The 19,126-nt window shown below is 36.1% G+C and overlaps 2 protein-coding genes across 9 annotated transcripts in view; one reads left to right on the top strand and one right to left on the bottom strand.

The window, feature by feature from the left end:
* CEP44 (centrosomal protein 44) overlaps window positions 1–4,136 on the bottom strand; it is a 60,643-nt gene extending 56,507 nt beyond the window's left edge. For 4 of the 8 annotated variants that reach the window (XR_011169969.1, XM_069096787.1, XM_069096773.1 and 1 more), the window contains exon 1: window positions 3,587–3,958. The gene's annotated coding sequence lies outside the window, so the exon portion shown is untranslated. Of the gene's footprint in view, window positions 1–2,833; window positions 3,029–3,586; window positions 3,959–4,000 lie in introns of those variants that run through there. The other 4 variants (XM_069096781.1, XM_069096793.1, XM_069096760.1 and 1 more) reach the window with 3 other exon arrangements.
* Window positions 4,137–4,146: 10 nt separating this feature from the next.
* The window catches only part of FBXO8 (F-box protein 8), a 55,386-nt gene continuing 40,406 nt past the window's right edge, over window positions 4,147–19,126 (top strand). The window contains exons 1-2 of the mRNA XM_069096803.1: window positions 4,147–4,287; window positions 17,078–17,414. Of these exons, the coding sequence (XP_068952904.1) occupies window positions 17,086–17,414 (329 nt within the window). The 5' untranslated portion in view covers window positions 4,147–4,287; window positions 17,078–17,085. The remainder of the gene's footprint in view (window positions 4,288–17,077; window positions 17,415–19,126) is intronic.

Raw genomic sequence — 19,126 nt, forward strand, 5'->3', positions numbered from 1 at the left:
ATAACACTTCACCACCTGTCTATGACTTTGAACAGGTTGGTCTCCATGCCTGAAATACACCATTTCCTCATTTCCACATCTTAGAATCCCTAGTTTCTTGTAACACTCAACTCAAGTACCTCTTTTTACATGAGGTCTTTCTTGACCCCCTTCCCCAATTATCACCTTATATTTGTTTTCCATATAGTTAAATAATGTTGTCTCTTTGATCAGAATGTAAGCTCTTTGAGGACAGTTGTTTCACTTCTGCCTTTGTGTCCACAGTGTCTAGGACACTGGAAGTGCTTCATAAATATTTGCTTGAGTGAAAAAGATTAGAATCAAGTATTTGGCAATTTCCCAAACACTAGAGGCATCTAGGGGGCCCAGTAGAAAGAAAACTGGACCTAGGGTTAGAAAAGAGATAAATTCAAATAATCTTAGTCACTGATTAGCTGTGTGACCCTGAGCAAGTCACATAATCTTGTCTACCTTGGTTTCATCTGTAAAATCAGAGTAATAACAACAGCTACCTTCCAGGGTTGTTGTGAGGGTCAAGATATTTATGAAATGATTTGCAAATCTTAAGGTGCTATAGTTATTACTATTATTATTCCCACATACAGTCCAATCCAATCTCTCTTCAATTCAATTCAATTCTGAGTTCAAGTCACTGTCCATTTGAAGTGACTGTACTGAGACACAAACTCAATGGATTGGTCATTCAAATGCATGTCATAATTTGGTTGACAGTTTCCATCCATTTGGTTTTTCCTGTCAGCTTGTTAAATTCTTTTGGATAATCGGAGATTACTACAATGTTCTAAGACTCAATATGATCTGCAAAGAGGAATACCTGATGTAGAGGAAATGTCACTGTCATTTGGACCCTCCCTAGAATAACTTTTATGACAAAGGCAAACATATATCTTCCTGCTTTATGCCTTCATGCTGATAATCAAAAGGTCACTGAACATGACAGTTACATGTATAAAGGAATCTTTTATCAATTTAACCTAAGATTGAGAGATTCCTTATTGATGATGAGCATTTTAGGAACTGTTTTAAGCTACCAAATAAAATCCTTTAAAAAAAAAATCAACAATACATGTAGAAGGGCTGCTAGGTGGTACAGAGGATAGAGTACCAGATCTGAAGCCAGGAAAACTTAACTTCCTGAGTTCAAATCTGGCCTTACTAGCTTACACACTTACTAGCTGTGCAACCCTGGCAAAGTCACTTAACCCCATTTGCCTCAATTCCTCATCTCTCAAGTGAGCAGAAGGAAATAGGAAACCACTCCATTATCTTTCCTAAGAAAGCCCCAATGGGGGTCACAGACAGTCAGACAGGACTGAAAAGACTAAACAAGAAAAACATACAGTGACATCTTGTATTCTATACAGCTTTTCAGGTAATTGTAGAACAGTAAAATTGGGTATTCTACAGAAAAGCATTTGCAAAAGACTACTCTTTTCTCACATTTTTATTAAGGGCATAGTATATATAGTCACAGCACTCAAAGGGATCTTAGATTATCTGGTCCAACCCCCTTAATTTACAGTTGAAGAAAATGAGGCCCAGAGGATTTTGGATTTCAAAAGAAACATCATCATCAAGGACAATGTACAACTAGAAAAAAAGGTTGGTAAGGACGGGTAAAAGATACACATCCTGAATGTTACCATTACCCACAAAATACTAAAAGGACCAGAAACAGGCTCCTGTAGACCTTTGGTTACATCAAGAAATTACAGATTTAGAGTGGAAAAGGAGCAGAGACCTCATTTAAAGGTGGAAAAAAAACCCTCAAAAACAAAACAAAGGCACTCTGTCCAATCCTGTCCAGAGTAAATGCAGCCAGCGATCAAGTCCATGCCCTCCTCTCACCCCAAACCCCTAATTCTCCACTAAACCACAATGCCTCCTTCACAGATAGCTTTTCAGAAGACACAAAAAAGAATAAATCCTGATGACTAGACACAGGTTTTGACCTATTCGGGTACAGAAATTATTCACACCAACAAGATGATGGATGGTTGGAAGTACTCAGGAGAAATGGATCCGGGCAATGGTTTTTTAAAAGAAGTCATATATATGCTTTTACAGAACTGTCCAACCTGTGCAGAACTTAGTGCTTTCAAAAGACAAAAGAGGAAAAATGGCTTCTAGCTCCATGTTTTTCCTCCCTGTCGCCTGTAAACCTTTTTTTTAAGGGAAGTGGAGGAGTTATTGTTGTAGAGTAAGGCAAAAAAACCCATCCATTTTTCTCATCCATGAATGCCTCAATGCTGCCCCCTTCAAGGCAGCAAGTATTGTATGACAGCTCAAGGAAAGGAAGGTTCTTGACAGGTGAAAAGAAAGCCAGTAAAAGGAAGGCATAGGCTTCTTTTCCCCTCCTAATAATGGAGGAAGAGACAGTCCAGGACACAGCAGGCCAGTGCTGTTCAATTCTATCAATCTTTTTATTTGTATGTGTATTAGTACAAGTTAGTACATTTTCTAAGAGAGCACCAGAGAATTTTCAAAAGGGTTTGAAAGGATATCCTAATTGATCACTGCAAATAATGTAAGGTCGAGTTAAGGGAAATTTTGTTGATTCTTGCTTAACTAAAATTCTTAGAAACATTCATTTAAAAATGTGCTCTGAGGAAGAAGGGGATGTCAGTTTTTACAATTAAAACTTGTTTGGAAATGCTGTTCTAGTCTACAGACGGTGAAGCTGTAAGAGATAGGAAAAAAAAAATTCCCCCAGATGACTGCTATTCATTTCAAAATAAAATTTAATAAGGAATTTTAGAAATCCTCCCCCTTTTTACCACTACTCCCCAAAAGGGATAAAACCTTAACATACCTAAAATGAAGTGGGATTTTTCCAAAACGAAATGTCATCGGGTTTAAAGAGGGATGTTGGGAAAATCGGGAAAAACACAAGCAGGAGAATCAAGCTCAAACATCATGGCATCTTGCACTGCCCTCCAGGGGTCTCATGGCACAGGTCTCCATTTCCTCTCACCGGCCCCCCAAGAACAAAGCCAGCACTGCGACCTAGTCACGACCTCCGAGTTCTCTTCCAACTTAGCCCTAGACTCTCTGTGTGACAATGGACCAGTCACCACCCCTCTCTGGACTTTCCCCAGCCCCTGACCCCTACTCCTCAAACAAGTCACTTCCACCTCCTTGGGCAGCTTTCATAACGAACGAAGGTAAACTGAGGAATTGGCCTAGAGGGCCTTTGGATCCCAGCCTTGGGTCTGGCTCGTAAGCCCTAGGCCGGTTCGAGAGGCAAGGTAAGCCGGTGGCCAGCAAAGAAGAGCTGGATGCAGGCGTCGCTGCGGACGCTGACTCAGTTTCCCCCTCAGTATAAAGGAGATGGAAAGAATAGAGCGCTACACTCGCGTGGGGCAGGGGGAGGCGGGGCCAGAGGCAAAGGCCCGCATTTAACCACAAATAGGCGTAATTATCAGGTCGCTGGGGGAGAACCCAACCCTACGACCCTTCGCCCCTGCTCCACCCCCAGACTGAGCCGACAAAGGCGGAGGTGGGGTGGAGAAAAGGCGGTGCTCTCCCCAGCCCCACTCCCGCCCTTGCTCTCCCCAAGGCTCACCTCGTAAGCCCGAGACCCACGGAAGCCGTGTCCGAGCCCTTGGAGTCGCGGAGGCAGCAGACAGCGAGCGGGCCGCCTGCGCACAGTCTCACGACGGCGCCTGCGCCGCTTCACGCCCTGCGCCAACCGTTTAAGACCCGGGCCGGCGGCGGTGGCAGGCCGCCGGGCTCCCCGGGAGGTGCCTCTAACTTAGCCCCTCCTTCATACTCCACCGCCCTCCACCGCAGATTCCAAACGGCGCCCGTCAGCGCCCTTCGGAGAGCGGGGCGGGGGTCACCGAGGTTTCCCAAGGCCCCAAAGAGGACAGGAGATCACAACCAAGCGGGGGGGGATTTAGGGGAGTAGCAGGGACCTCGAGGAGCATGATGGGAAGAAGACAAGAGGGTGGCGAATCGTGAGGTGGGCGAAACTCACCTCTTTGTCTTCTAGGGCACGGGAACGTCGTCACTTCCGGCAACAATAGGAAACGTCAAAACTCGGACAGGCGGCGACTTGGGCCGCCGCAGCGGGAGCTGCTGCCGGTGCGGATCTCACCATCAACACCTCTTTCCCCCTCGCCTCCTCGGCTGAGGCCGCAGAGCTCGAACCTGCTTCTCCATGGCTCGGACAACCGTGCCCGGCTGAGCCGCTTTCCAGTTGGCTGAAGCCCCCTTCCTGAGGCTGAGTCGTCGCGGCGGCGGTGGGGATTGCAGGTGGCTCAGGTAGAAACTCCAGTAAGACTTTGTCCCCCCCAACACCCCCCCAGTATCCCATTTCCTACCCCCACCCGGCGGCTGCTTCTCTTCCCACCCGGAGGCACCTGGTTACTTTATCTGTCTGCCTGTGGGCAAAGACTGACCAACCTGCGTTAGGCTATGACCAATAGCACTCGTCATCTCCTCGAGTGACGGCGCGTCAGCCAATGACCATGCGGGATTCGGGGCGTTGGGGAGGCGGGAAGCTGTAACTCGTCACTAGGGTCGTAGTCCCTGGAGACGGGGTGTCATCTCGGGAAGAGGCAAAGGAACATCTGTCCTCATCCTTAAGTCTTGCCCTCTGGTAGTGGGAGCATCACTCTGCCCCCCCCAAAACCTTCCCGGAACAAAGAACAGGGAGTTCTTGTCTCGTTTTACCGCTTTTATGAATGTCAGTAACACACCCAGCTGGGCAGGGCCCGCCCCTTGGGCCTTGTCGCAGTGATTGCGGCTTTTACACCTGGCGTAGGGATATTTAGAAGTCATCAGTTCAATGTTCCTTTTAGTGGCAACATTAGCGCTAGCCCTCCGAGACTGGAATTATAGGAATTATCAGATGCGCCAGTACTCGGAGCATCTATCATTTTAAGTAAATTGTCTGTTTCCTTGCACATTCACCTCATTTTTAAGAAAATAAATTTTGTTGATATTTTTAGGGTTTTTTTTTAACATCAGTTTCTCCTAGTAAGTTATCCATCCTCTCTTATAGAGTATTCAGATATAGAGTGAATATTTAAATAAGCACCTTAAGCTTACGTCTGAAATTATTGGTCTAGTAGTGCAGCCTTGTTTCCTTTATGAGTGAAATATGAATCTTTTTCAAAAATAAAATTGTCTTGATATCATTTTATGTCGCCTAATTTTTCCCCTGTTCCCCTAGCCCCTTTCAAAGAACACAACGTTTTTAAAAAGAAAGAAAAAAATACATCAACACACTGAAAAAATATGAAAATACATGCATTATTTAACATTCTTTGAAGATGAGGAGTGAGAGTATTCCAGGCATAGGGGACAGATGGGTGAAAGGCCTGGAGTCCCAAGAGGAGTGTCTTTTCATATCTCCTTTGAGACAGTGATTTTTTTTGGTAATTTTTGTTAAATCTTATTTTCAAAGTTATTTAGGCTCTTTCCAATGAGTCATTTCAAGCCTACCAAAGGTTCTTAATTTAAGAACTGTTTAACATTTCATAGTGCTTACATACTTCATTTATTAGGTATGCTGAACCTTGGGCTTAATAACAATTTATGTTCCTATCAAGTTTTTGTAAATAGGTGAAAAGGGTAGCCCTTCTTTCTGTTTCTGAAGAAATAATCACCAAGACATTTATATAAACGTACCGAGGTGAAATTACTAATCCAGGTCTTTAATTGAGTATTCCATTGTCACTGTAATCTATTACAAATCCTTTAATTGATTCAGTACCTATTTTTCAAATGAAGGTGAGGCAAATCAAATGGCTTGTCTTTGGTAAGCCATAAATCAATAGCATTGAATTTTGCATAGTATTTAGACCTGTTTTACGTGATTGTATTATTTTAGTTCAATAATGTTTCAAATGAATGGAAAAATATCAACAAATCGTGAGTCCCTCCCCCAATCCAAAATGATGTCATTGTTTTAAAATGTGTATTTTTATTTGTTAGCAAGTTCTACAAATACTTTTCACATTAGATTGCTGCCTTTGATCCTTAATCATCTTCCACCTCTGGTTATTATCGCTTTAGGAAATTCAGTATTAAAGAACCAGAGTTGAAATATAGTCTCTTCAGATTCAGAAGATATAATAATTACTTAAAAAGTTTTTTGTGGATGACCTTCGAGTTTCTGTACATTGCTAGCTAGACTGAAATAATAGGGATGGCCTGCTTGCCTGTACTAATTTTTTCCCCTTGTCTTTTGCCTTAAATATGTAAGACTAGAAACCAAACCTGATTCTGATATCTTTTATGCAGGGGTTTAAGGACATAGACCAGGTATTGTCTTAATGACCATATTTTACTTTTGTAACAAAGAGACAAAAATAATAATCCTAATAATTCTTGGCTGTTCTGGTTAAAAATAAATGAGTCGGTTTAAAAAAAATTTATAGACTGTGATAAAATCTTAAGTTTTAAGAAAACAGTGATATAGTAAATCTTTGCAAAATTTTAAAAAATACAAGGTGTGTGCTTTTTAGTAACAAAAACTATTCTTGCAGAGCCAGACCTCTAAATTTAATGAGAGCTTTTTTATGTCTTGTATGTACCTCATGACCTCTTGGTACTTAACTGTTTGCCTTTTCTACTTATAAGACCCCTTGTGGACCTAGACTTCTTTCATTCTTCTACAATTGTTGGCCTTTAAGTTTAGGGAGTGAATGGTTATCACTTTTTTTTTCTCTGTTCAGTCTGTTCTGGACTACTTTGGTGGTCTACTATTTTTTAAGGAGAGAAATGAAATGCCTGAAGTAATAACTCCCCACAGAATCCTTTTATTTTCTATTCTTTTAGAATAATCTTAGGGGATCTCATTTAAAGATTATCAAATTAGAGTAACTTCACATCTATTTGCTAAACTAACAATATTTCAGAAGCTACAGATGTAAAAAATGTATTTCTATTCACGTTTAATTGGTAATTTCATGCTTCTCAATTTCATATTTTTCACGTTGAAATAGCATAAGATTTTCTTAGTGCTTTAGAAATATATTGGATGCAGAAAATGGGTTACTTTAAAGTGATGCCACCACTTAGACACCAAAGACATGCTATGGTTTAGAATAATTGCTTTAAGTGAGCTTATTTATAGATTAATCAATGTATGCCAAAAATTTAATATTAGTTAAGTGATAGTGGAATGGGTTTGCCCCAGACCAGTTTAGGAAGCAGAATGTTTCATTCATCTTTGAGTAATCTGAATTCTGTACTCAGTTCTCTCCACTTCACTCTCCAGAAAAATCAATCATTTTTTAATTAGATGCAGTTGTTCCCAAAGCCATGTAATGTGTGTGAGCACTTAACAGCTTACATAAACTGACACAGGAGAGTTAGTCACCTTTTCCTATTGCTCATACAAAATAGTAACTTATTTAATGTTTAACTTATTTAAATAATATTTTGATTTAAGAATGCTACAATAGTACATATAGTACAATAGTAAGAGAGTACTGTTTAATGTGTCATACAACGACTATTGTGAAATATTCATGGAAGTTAATATATAATAAGATTTCTTGGAAATAATAAAATTTGGAATGTTAGGAATATATTTCTGTTATTACATTTGAAGAAATATGAAAAACCTAATTTGTCATAAAAAAACATACAATAACATGCCAAACTCTAAAGTAGAAACTTTTTATATAATTATGCTATAGCACACAAAAAATCCCTCAATAAAATTATTTAAAAGATCATTTAGGCCCTCTACAAATTTAACTTTTCACCTGAAGCAGAACACTTGAGAAACTATTCTTTGCATTGTAATGCACACTAAATAATTCATGTTGTAGTAAATTGCTTGGAATTATTTTTTCAGCCTTTTTTGTATTGCATTTTTGATGTTAGTTCCCTAACAATGGAGCAAAAAAAAATTGGATTTTACTATATTTTGCTTACATGGTTAAGAAAATCAGGAACCTTAGCCACCAGGTTCATATCAGAAACCATAGCTCTGTTCTGGACTGGGTGTTTGGTTTTTAAAATGCTTTAGATTGTCTAGTAAATAGATATTTATTCTAATTTCTTTATAGCTCATTAAACTTTTAAAAAAGTGAAGTAATTGTATTTAAATTGAATATGGAACATTTAAAGAAATGAGCATTAGGCCATTAAACTGGGAAAACTTTTTTCTTTCTTTTTACCCTCCCCAAAACCTCTTAAAGTCCCCTTAAAAAGAGTTCATTTATTCAAAGGGTAACGTTTTGTGGTTTTTAATTATTTTACAGTATTTAAAAATTTTCAGAATCACGTCAAACTTTTTGTCAAGTACAATAAATACAAATAAATAGTATTTCTGAGTTTTGAAGAAAAATTCAATCTGAGAATTTAAGTCTAAATCTACTTAGACTTTTTTTATTTTTAGCAGATATATTGTTGATTTTTTTTAAAATAAAACACCATTTTTGCTACAAGTACATTCAATGAAAAGTAATTTTAAGTTAAAATTTATTCTATTTTATCTTATTTTTAGTAGTCTACTAAAGAATGCTAAAAACTAATTTATTCATTACAACATGCATTTATAATACAATGTACAAATGTATTCAGGTTGTCATAATTGATTATTCAACACCATCTATCTAATGCTTGATATTTATTTAAAATATTATTAATTGGGGCAGCTGGCTAGCACAGTGAATAGAGCACCGGCCCTGGAGTTAGGAGGACCTGAGTTCAAAGCCGGCCTCAGACACTAAACACTTACTAGCCGTGTGACCTAGGGCAAGTCATTTAACCACAATTGCCCTGCCTTCCCACCTCCAAAAAAGCAAAATGTATATATATATATATATGTGTGTGTGTGTGTGTGTGTGTGTGTGTGTGTGTGTGTGTATGTATGTATGTCTGTATATATATATATATATATATATATCTATATGCATATATAGATATATATACAATTAATTTTTTTTTGAGGATAAGTAAATTTTACCTTTCTGCAACATTACAAAAACAATCTTGTGTAGTGGAATTTTTCCTACATTAAAAGCAAGGAGAGCTAAATTCTAATTCCAAATCTGCCACTAATGTAGTTGTGTGACATTAAGCAAATCATTTAACCTTTTTGGTCCTTACCTTTATTCATTTTGGACTACATGACCTTGGCCTAGATGAATGTACTGTCGGCCCTAAAATTGTTTAGTTCTATTAAATGCAGTATACTTAAATTTTAATTTCAAGCTTCATATTATGACTTTAAAAATTTGTCTTAATAAACAAAAGCTTCATCTTTTCAACAATATATTGGGAGGGAAATATTGAGTTTGATGATTGGAGTAATGAGGTCTTTTGCTGCTTCTGTTGCCTCACAGTATCATCTAAAGCAAGTCACTTCATTTTGTATCAGTTTACATCTCGCCTTTCACCTATGTAAGTATTAACAGTGCTCTCTATGATGTACTTTGTATTTAAGTTAATTTCTTTTTTGAAACAAAAAGGCACACCATACGAGTTTTACCCTCTCATATCTGCACCTAGAATTGACCTAACTAGAACACCCCTCATGACATACATAGTCCATGTTGTTACGTATGTTTAACTATAGCTGTTTGAAAGCTGTGACGACTCAGTGGAGAAGTGACAGCTTTGTTTTGTCAGAACTTTTTCGAAGCAATTCACTTAATATTTGAGTACTACAGAATAATACATGGTACTCAGTTCAGGAGTTAGTGTCAGAAAGGACCTTGAAGGTTATCTCATCTCACACCCACATTTTTCAGAGAAGAAACTGAGGCTCAGAAAAGCCAAATGACTTGCCCATAAGTTACATACAGCCAGTAATGAGAAAAAAACAAAATTTTAACCCAGGTCCTCTGACACTAAATATAATGTTCTATTGTACTATACCACTACTACAGCATTAGACTTGTCTCTTTAGACGTTTGTGTTAAGTATTACATATTTATCAAAGCCCATGTTTAGCAATCTGTCTGCCAATCAAGACTTCCCCTTTATTTATTAAGGAAAAGACTTAGAATGGAATGAATATTGATCTTCAAGTATTTGAAGGATTATCATGTTAGAAAGAGATTACTTATATTCTGCTTGGGCATTTGTAGGTAGAAATGAACAAGTAGGGAAATTTCTGTCCAATATAAGGAAGAATTTCCTCACAATTTAGAACAATCCAAAAGTAGAACTGAATATTCAGACAGGGGAATTTTAAAGTAGAGGCTAAATGACTACTTATCCGGATTATAGAAGGGATTAGACAGGGGTTGGACTAGATGACACCTCAGGGCCCTTCCAATTCTGATTATATAGGCTGACTTCCTGCACCAGATTCTAATCTTAGGAAATGTTACGGCTTTTTAAATGGATCTTCACTTAAATTGAATTAAAACAAATTATGGCATGTGAAATTAAAAATATATATATTCTAGACCACAGTTTTATGTATTTAAGTGCTAAAGACATGACTGTACTATAATTAAGAAAAATATCTTCCCTCTAACACGTGGTTCTTCAGTGTTCCCAAGAATTGATAAAACTGTAGCAATTGCCAAAGGTATATTATGAATTTATTGATAATAACCATCATTATATATTTATGTGTGTATATGTATGTATGCACATATATGATGATTATCAGAAGTCCTAAGTCTTGCAGTTTACATATTTCAAACGCTAAAAGCACACACTGAAGATTCTGAAGGTGAGGGTTGATACAGTCATATCAGTATTTGACCCCAGGTTCCTTCTGCTTTAGTTTTTCATCAAACCAGATAGAGTCCTTGAACTTCTTATATTTTGATAACTGGTTGGGTTTTTTTTTTTTAGTATAATTCATCTTCTTTGTAAGGGATTCATGTGACTTCCAGAGGATTAATGTCATGGAAAAGGGTAAGAACCCCTGCTAGTCCAGTGCTTTCATTTTTTAGCCAGGCCAGCTGAGGTTCACTCAGAGAAATGAAAGATTTGCCTGAATGTCACAGCTGGGGTTCCATTTCTGCTGTCCTGCCCTCTTTCATTTTTACCAGTGATGTCTGGACCACTCCACAGTACTGAACTTGCCAAATTTTTTAGATCAGTGGAAGAAGATGGTGTTATGCTGCTTCATACATAACAAAGTAATGCATTTAAGAAGAGCAGGAAATTATGTATAAGCTTATAACATCAATTGCTTTAAGCATAAACAATTTATGTTTAAACATAAACAGTAACAAAGGCATACTAAATTGGGTTTAACTTAGTGACATTTTGAAATATAGGCTGTCTTAAAAGAAACTCAATCTTCTTACTCTCAAAATGCAAATAATATAATATATAATAAAAGGCAAAATTGGAAAGTAGTTTAAATTTGTCCTCTTTGCCCCTTGCCTGACCATTTTTAAACATTTTCCTCATTTTACTGTTCCCTTTCTCTTGTGTCTATGGGAGGCAGTGTTGGTGTTTGGAGTAATTGCATTTTGAAAAAATACCACAGTGGGGCGGCCAGGTAGCACAGAGAGTAAGAGCACCGGCCCCAGAGCTGGGATGACCTGGGATCGAATCAGAACTCAGACACTTTGCAGCCACCTAGAAACACCTGGCTGGTAACCTTGAGCAAGTTACTTAACCCCAATTGCTTTAAAAAAAAAATACCACAGTTTTGAGAACAATCTGTAAACCAGGGAATGAATCTCTACTGATAGAATTTAGGGTACTTTTGTTCCTGTGGTGAGGTTGTTTCAGGGCACATAAAACTTTTAGCCCCCTCAAACAATTCCACATAGACAGCTTTGATATGTAACTAAGATCAGTGAGATAACTAACTGAAGTCTGGTAATGAGGCTAGTCAGATTCTGAATGATCTTGCTTTAATGACTAGATAATTTGTATTTAACATATCCTATCTTAAGGAGTACTGTGTATTGCTTACTTTGCAATCATATTCTTTATAAATTAGTATTTTTAATACATTTGAAGGTAGCTTATTCTTTTAAGTAATAAAAGCCCCCTTGTATTTTTTATATATATCTTCTTTTGTCCACTTATATATTTTTCATTCCACAAACATTAAAACACTTTGCAAAGGCAAAACTGAGCCCATCCTTTCTTTAAGTAGCCAAAATACTAATTTTTTTTTTTACTGTACAAGAATAGTTTTATGTAATACAATTAATCAAATACTGGAACAGGAGTATGAAAATGAGAACTGCTTCTATAGAGTTAGGATATAAGTTCTGTAAGAGTAAGTAGTATAAGAAAAGTTCAGTCAGAAATATGAGTGATTTAACAAGGAAATAGGGTAACAAGTCATTTAACCCAGATTACAATGGATTAAAGCAAGGGAGCCCTGGTAGAAGTAGAAGAACCTAAATTTGGCATGAAGGGCTTATACCAACCACATGCAAATTGAAATGATATAAGAACATTTTTTCCTCTTAGAAATTTCCTTCCTGCAACTTAGGTTGCTGTAACTGGACATAGGACACAAGAAGGAAAAAAGAAAAATGAGCAGTGGGGGGGGGGGGGGGGGGGGTGCCAGAAATTAGGACACAAAGCCGATATGCACCAGATACTCCCACAGTGGAGAAACTAGCCAGACATAACAGAATCAGACGATAGAAAGGCTTTACAGGTTTGAAGGGCATATCACTAGCTATCTGTGGCTCCCTTTCATAGCCCTCAGAGTTCCAGATTCAGAGTACTCATATATAGAGTGGGATATGGTAAGGCAGTTGTAGGGAGTAAGGGAGTGATGCAGTAAGAGATTGGGAAAGGTTAGCAAAAAAAAAAAATTCTCAGAAGCCTTTAAGTTGGTAACATAACGACAATGTTAAAGTATTCTTTCATCTAGCAGATTTTACTTTTTATGGATCTGTTCTAATAAGCACTATGGGGATAAAAAAAGGTTTTGTGTCAAGGAGATAAAAACATATGTAGAAATAACTATAATACAGTATTGAATATAAACACCTTAAAAAAGGTACCAAGTATTTATTGGAGTTCAAAGAGACAGTCATTCCAGCTAGGGGACAGAGCTATGTTTATATACAATATTTAAGAAGCCAGAGTATATGAAACAGTTTAGAAAGATTTCTATTTTTTAATGCTTATAATTTAACTGCTTTTGTACTTGCTTTGAATGCCTCATTCCCTAACAGTGTTGAAAGAAACATTGAGATTTTACTATGATGCTAGTTATGTTCACAACTCTTGGAGAAAAAATTTACTGATCCAAATTCTTCTGGGAAACTTAAGTTATTTCCTGACTATAAATAAGCCACATTGTTAGTGTATTTATGGATTCTTTAGAGAGTGAATTTGACTCTAAAGGTTCATTAACTGGCAAATGGATATTTTTAACCTGCTTACCTTGTGTGGAATTCCTGAGAAGAAAGGTTTAGTTTGAAGCAAATTTTTAAATTGGACCTACTTATGCCCTTTCATCTATATGCCAGAAAAGGCAGCCAGGAGTTAACCGAAATTTTGTGGCAAGGACCCAAGTCAGGTAGGCCAATAATTTCTTGGATCCTTGACTCTACAGTTTTTTAAATTAAGTGGAAAAAATACTAATTCATTTGCAATAAAAACATAGCCAACTACTACCACCGTCAGATTGTTGATATGCTGCCAAAGAATATTATTCATTAACATTTCTGTAATGAGTTAAACTATTTGGAGTTTATTTTATCTCATTTTCAAGTTACTTAGATTTATATCACAGAAATGTCACTAACATATATGTACTATATACTTGTGTCTTCCCTTTAATGAATCATTCAGGATGTTAAAGGTTATTCAGAAAATAATTTGCTCACAACTATATGCACTAATGAAGAGAGAATAGAAATAATCTTCAGCTCTTGGATTTTATGATGTTACATAACTATTCTTTCTGGAGGAGTGTTAGAGCTGGAATTGATTGTATGTATCGTGTAACACAATACATTGCTGTTGGAGAAGAGAAAACAAAACCTCAGAGTATGTAAATAACATACCCAAGATCAGACAATTAGATTACTACAAGCTAGTTAGTGGCCAAATTGGTACCTAGTCCATACTGTTCTGCTATATAGTATGGTCTTCTGTACTTACTTTTGTCTTAGTTCTACTATATGTCAATTTTGAAACATCTCAGAAACATTTTTTAATATCAGTTTTTAATTTTAGGACACAATACGACAAAAGAATTTATTTGGAAGAAAAGCTACCTACTATATAATCCATTCATAATAATTAGGATCATCCCTAAAAGAATATATGACCTGGAACGAATAATACTATGTTATTCTACCACAGTTTTTATAACAATGACATGAGATGAAAACGCACATCACAAAAATGAGCAAAATTTAGTCAGGAATGTAAAAGTGAAATCCTGGGCATAGGTTTGACAAATGAGTCCTTTATTCACTTCTCTAAAATCTAGATTTAACCCTACTGGGGTTTTTAGCATGTGTCAGAATTGCTAGTGAATAATCTTCTGGAAGGTTTGCTCTTGGTTTTTGTTTTTAAAGTATCAGCTACCAAACCCACATCTTTCTTCCTTCTAACTCCCTGTCCTAATCAAGCTTCTTTATGGTACTGTCTCCTGAAACTCTGAGCTTAGGACTCAGATTACCATACCCCATGGATGGTTCTAATAATAACTATATCTTACAGCAGTGGACTAGGTAGATGCCTACTGGGAATTTTAAAAAAATCATTAATGTTAAGTGTCTTAATAAAACTTCAACCTTTTTCAAGATGAGATTTTTAGGTTAAATTCATGTTAAAATGGATATAAATAGTATGATTTACTATATAGCTGCTTTAAGCCCTTGCAGTGTTTGATAAGATGTGGCATAATAGAAACTTAAGTTTCCTGTAATTAGTGCTATTTCTTAAAAGTTTTTATTTTCTTTATATTAATACTTAAATATCTTCAGCTCTTCAATACCATTTTATGAAATACAAAACACATTGTCTATGTCTGACATTCATTAAAATTGAATAAATGTATTATGATTCTTATAGGAACTGAAAAATTAAAAATAATGTACTATTTTAAATTTCTACTGGTCATCTTTCTGTGACTAGAACTATTTTGATCATTTTAAAGCAAAGAAGTATTGTAACTATATGAACACAAAAGTCAACAGAACTTTTGTTTTAAGAACAAATTTCAAATGATGTGCTATATTAAGTAAACTTAACATATCTTGTAATTTGTAGATTTAAAAAATTCATATAGCTTTAGGCCAGTTTTATTGTGTGTTACTAGCAAAAAGAGAGAAGAGGTAATTAATCAATCAGTAAATATTAAGCATCTACTGTGTGCCAGGCACTCTGTTAAATAAAAAAAATCATCTGTGATTTGCCAATGTCCTGAAACATATAAGCAAAGGTACTTGAATCATTTGAGAATATTTACTTTTTTTCCCTTAGAGTTCAAGCTGTCAGGCTTCAGGCAGAAAGTTCTTAGTGGGGAAAGACAGAATGAACTATTAAAATTTGCCTAGGTGGCACAGACTTTGAGTCAGAAAGACCTGAGTTCAAATCCAGTCATAGACATCTACTAGCTTTGTGACGCTAGGTTTGTGACGCTTGGTTTCCTCATCTGTAAAATTGGGATGCTAATAACAATGCATACCTTCCAAGGGTTGGTGTGAGGATGAAATGAGATAATAATTGTAGTGTTTAGCACAATGTCTGACACATATATAATTGTTAGCCAATATCGATATTAGTATTATCATTGTTATAATGCTTGATTGCTTCCTAAACTGATTTTTTTCAGCAGACCTTATTTATTGAACACTTAACTCACAAAATGTACAGATAAATGAGATCTTTACTTCTCTCACCCCTAAAATACCATCAGCTTTAGACTGATAGCTTTCTTTCAAATCCTAATCTATATTTTCAAATTTCTTAATATTTTCTGAATTTTTAGTTTTTCTTTTTGTTTGGTCCTCTTTAAAACCATACTTGTAGTTAAGAATATACTCTGAAAGTATTGGGCTATTTTAATTATCCTGTTTATTGCTTGATTTTTAAAAATTTTATCTTCAAAATTTTGCATGCTTTTATACCCTATGCAATATAAGTTCTTTGGCAGTTTATAGGATCATAGATTTGGAGCTGGAAAGAACCTGAGAGTTTGTCCAATTGAACTCTTTATTTTACTAATGAAGAAGTGAGACACAGGTTAAATGACTTATGTCACACAGTTAAGTGTTTGAGGCAGGATTGGAGTTGCAATAGCAGAGGGTGGGTTTTTCCCTTGAAGAGGAAGAAATCATGAAAATGTTAATTGTTACAAAAAGCTTTCATGACATAAAATTTTCCTTTTTCCTCACTAACAAAAAGTTGGGTTAAAAAAAAAAAGAAAACACATCTTTTCCTCAGAATCTCCTTGGGAAGACAAGGTTTTTTTTTTTAAGTGTGATCAGCTTTTTTTCTGGGTAAACTCTAATTGTCCCATTTAGTAAAAACAAGTTATTGCTGAAATATTTATCATTGAGATCTAGGTGTCTAATTTACAAGACTGCTAAATTAGACTTCAGGGCCTATGTTACATTTTATTACAGTCTACAACATAAGTGTAACTGGCAAGAATTAACGAAATAAAAGCCAGTTACACAGCTGTTACACATCTGGGATTTTGGTAAAAAGGGGGATAGTTTAGCTTTGGCTTCACTGTGATACAAAGCAGGGTCTATGAGCCTTTTTTAACTAAAGTCTTGTGCTATGATCAGAGCTCTATTTAGTACTGGTCTGTATGTATGTTCATGTAATAATAATTTGTACATCCTAAGACCATTGCTAACTTTTATATCTTGCCATGTGAAAAATTATGTCTAGTGCAGATTTTTAAAAATAGTTTGTTAGCAAACTGGAAGAAAGGTGATGGCCAAAGGAAACATTTCTACAACTTTCTTTGTCCAAATTTTACCATTGTCATGTGTCCCAAACAGCCTTGTAGTGCCACTCGACTTTTACCATGCATTCATCAGGAAGTTTATCTTCAGACCAAGTGGTTTTCTAATACTACTTTATGTCACATAGTTAATCCAGTGGAAGAGGAATGTACCTTTTCATTTCTTTTCCTTATTTTGTTGCCCTGCTCCTTTTCTGAATTTCACAGGCTCGCAGATGGGTCAAGGGCTGTGGAGAGTGGCTAGAAACCAGCAACTGCAACAGGAAGGATATAGTGAGCAAGGCTACCTAACAAGAGAGCAGAGTAGGAGAATGGCTGCTAGCAACATTTCTAATGCAAACCATCGCAAACAAGCCCAAGGGGGCATTGACATATATCATCTTTTGAAAACAAGGAAATCTAAAGAACAGGAAGGATTCATTAATTTGGAAATGCTGCCTCCTGAACTAAGTTTTACCATTTTGTCATACCTGAATGCAACTGATCTTTGCCTGGCTTCATGTGTTTGGCAGGACCTTGCTAATGATGAGCTTCTCTGGCAAGGGTAAGTTTTTTGGGCTTGTCTGTTTGTTTTTCTTTTTGAGGTATTTTAAAAAGTTTAATTGATAACCTTTTGTGTTTTACATCACATTCATTTTTAAATATTACTCTCCTCCCCAACCAGGCCAGCCTTCTCTTGTCAAGCCTAAGTTAATGTAAACCCAACTGTACATGGTTTAAAAATAATTACATTTGCACCATAATTTCAAAGCACTCTCTTTAAAGCAAAAATTTCATACAATAAAAATTTCTATTTGACTTAGGCTGAATGAGTTCACGTACACATTTTAACTTATTTGTTCAAGATGAGCCACCAATAGGTCCAACATCTGACATTTGAAAAAATAGTGATAATACAAAAGAGAGGGTGTTTTTTGCTTATTAATTAAAATAAAAGTTACTGATTAGGAGGAAAAAAGGTAACATACTCTTTTACGTTGCAAATTTAATCTACTAAAAACAGAATGACTCTCAGGGTGAGTTTCTCATTTAAGGGTGTCTGAAATTATCATACTTTGATTTGTTTTCATTATGTTTATTACATTTTCCACAAATGAGTCTGGGTGTTACTGAGTAAGTTTAAACAAACAAACATCAAATGTCTCAGTAGTAGATAATCCAAAAATCATATTTTAGACATTAGTAGCAAACACCATCTCTGCCAGTCCTTTTATCAGAGCTGCTAACACAGCAAAACTGACCAGCTGGAGTTTCATCTGCTTCCTATTTAACTCCGACCACCTACTGGTAAGTGCTAACGAGCAATGAAGTGACCAAATATTATCTGGCAGAAAGGGAAAAGCAAAAGGCCTAGACAGCACAGCTCCTGAATATTTGAGAATTGAATGTAATAGACCAACACTTACTATAGAAGTTAAAATGTAAACTGTAAACTAAAACTGGGAAAGTTGACTGAAATACACTGTAAATTGAGCTTATTATTGAAAAGAACGTTTAGCTACTGTACCAGTCGTCTTAGATTAGTAACCATGTCAAAGACATTTTTTTAATACTAAAAATGTGGCCAAGTTTATAATTGAAACTCAATTTTCACACATTTTTCCCTCTAGATTTTGAAAATATAATTTTTCTTGAAAGTTTTTAGAGTAAATTATTTTTTAGATAAAAGAAGCCATTTTATTAAAAATTTGTTAGCCTATGTCTTGTCTCCTTGAGCTCTTTTATCATAGAAGTAGAGCATCCGCACAATATATGTCTGTTAAATATAAATGTAATCTCTCAGTAACCAATGTAATCAGTAATGTCTTCATGTTAATAACTTGTTTTTGGGAAAGTATATAGGTTACATTCATTTTAAAATAGTGTGGGGGTCAGTGAAAGCTCTAGTCCTTAGTTAACTAAGCAGAATTTTTAAAGCCATCAAAATAAATATCAAGATTAAATAGTTTTCATAATAAAATGTTGTTTTCTCATTAGATATTATGAAATTTTAGATAACTTTAAAATACTATTAAATAAAAAAATTTTGGAGTTTTCTCCCCGGTGTAGAATTATATTCGTTAACTTGAGGGCTTATGTTTGATTATGGTGCTTGGAATATATGTGTTTCATAAAATATTTGTGTTAGCTCTTGTGTGTATATCTGTCTATCCAGTAGAAAATAAATTCCCTGAGTATAGGGACTGTTTCGGTTTTTATTTTTTTTTAACCATGTATGCTTTGTACCATAACAGACCCTTAATAAAATGTCAGTTT

This window comes from Petaurus breviceps, unplaced genomic scaffold (assembly GCF_028583685.1).
Source record: "Petaurus breviceps papuanus isolate PSGF00001 unplaced genomic scaffold, PetGlider_PUasm1.0 126, whole genome shotgun sequence".
NCBI classification, from domain to species: domain Eukaryota; kingdom Metazoa; phylum Chordata; class Mammalia; order Diprotodontia; family Petauridae; genus Petaurus; species Petaurus breviceps.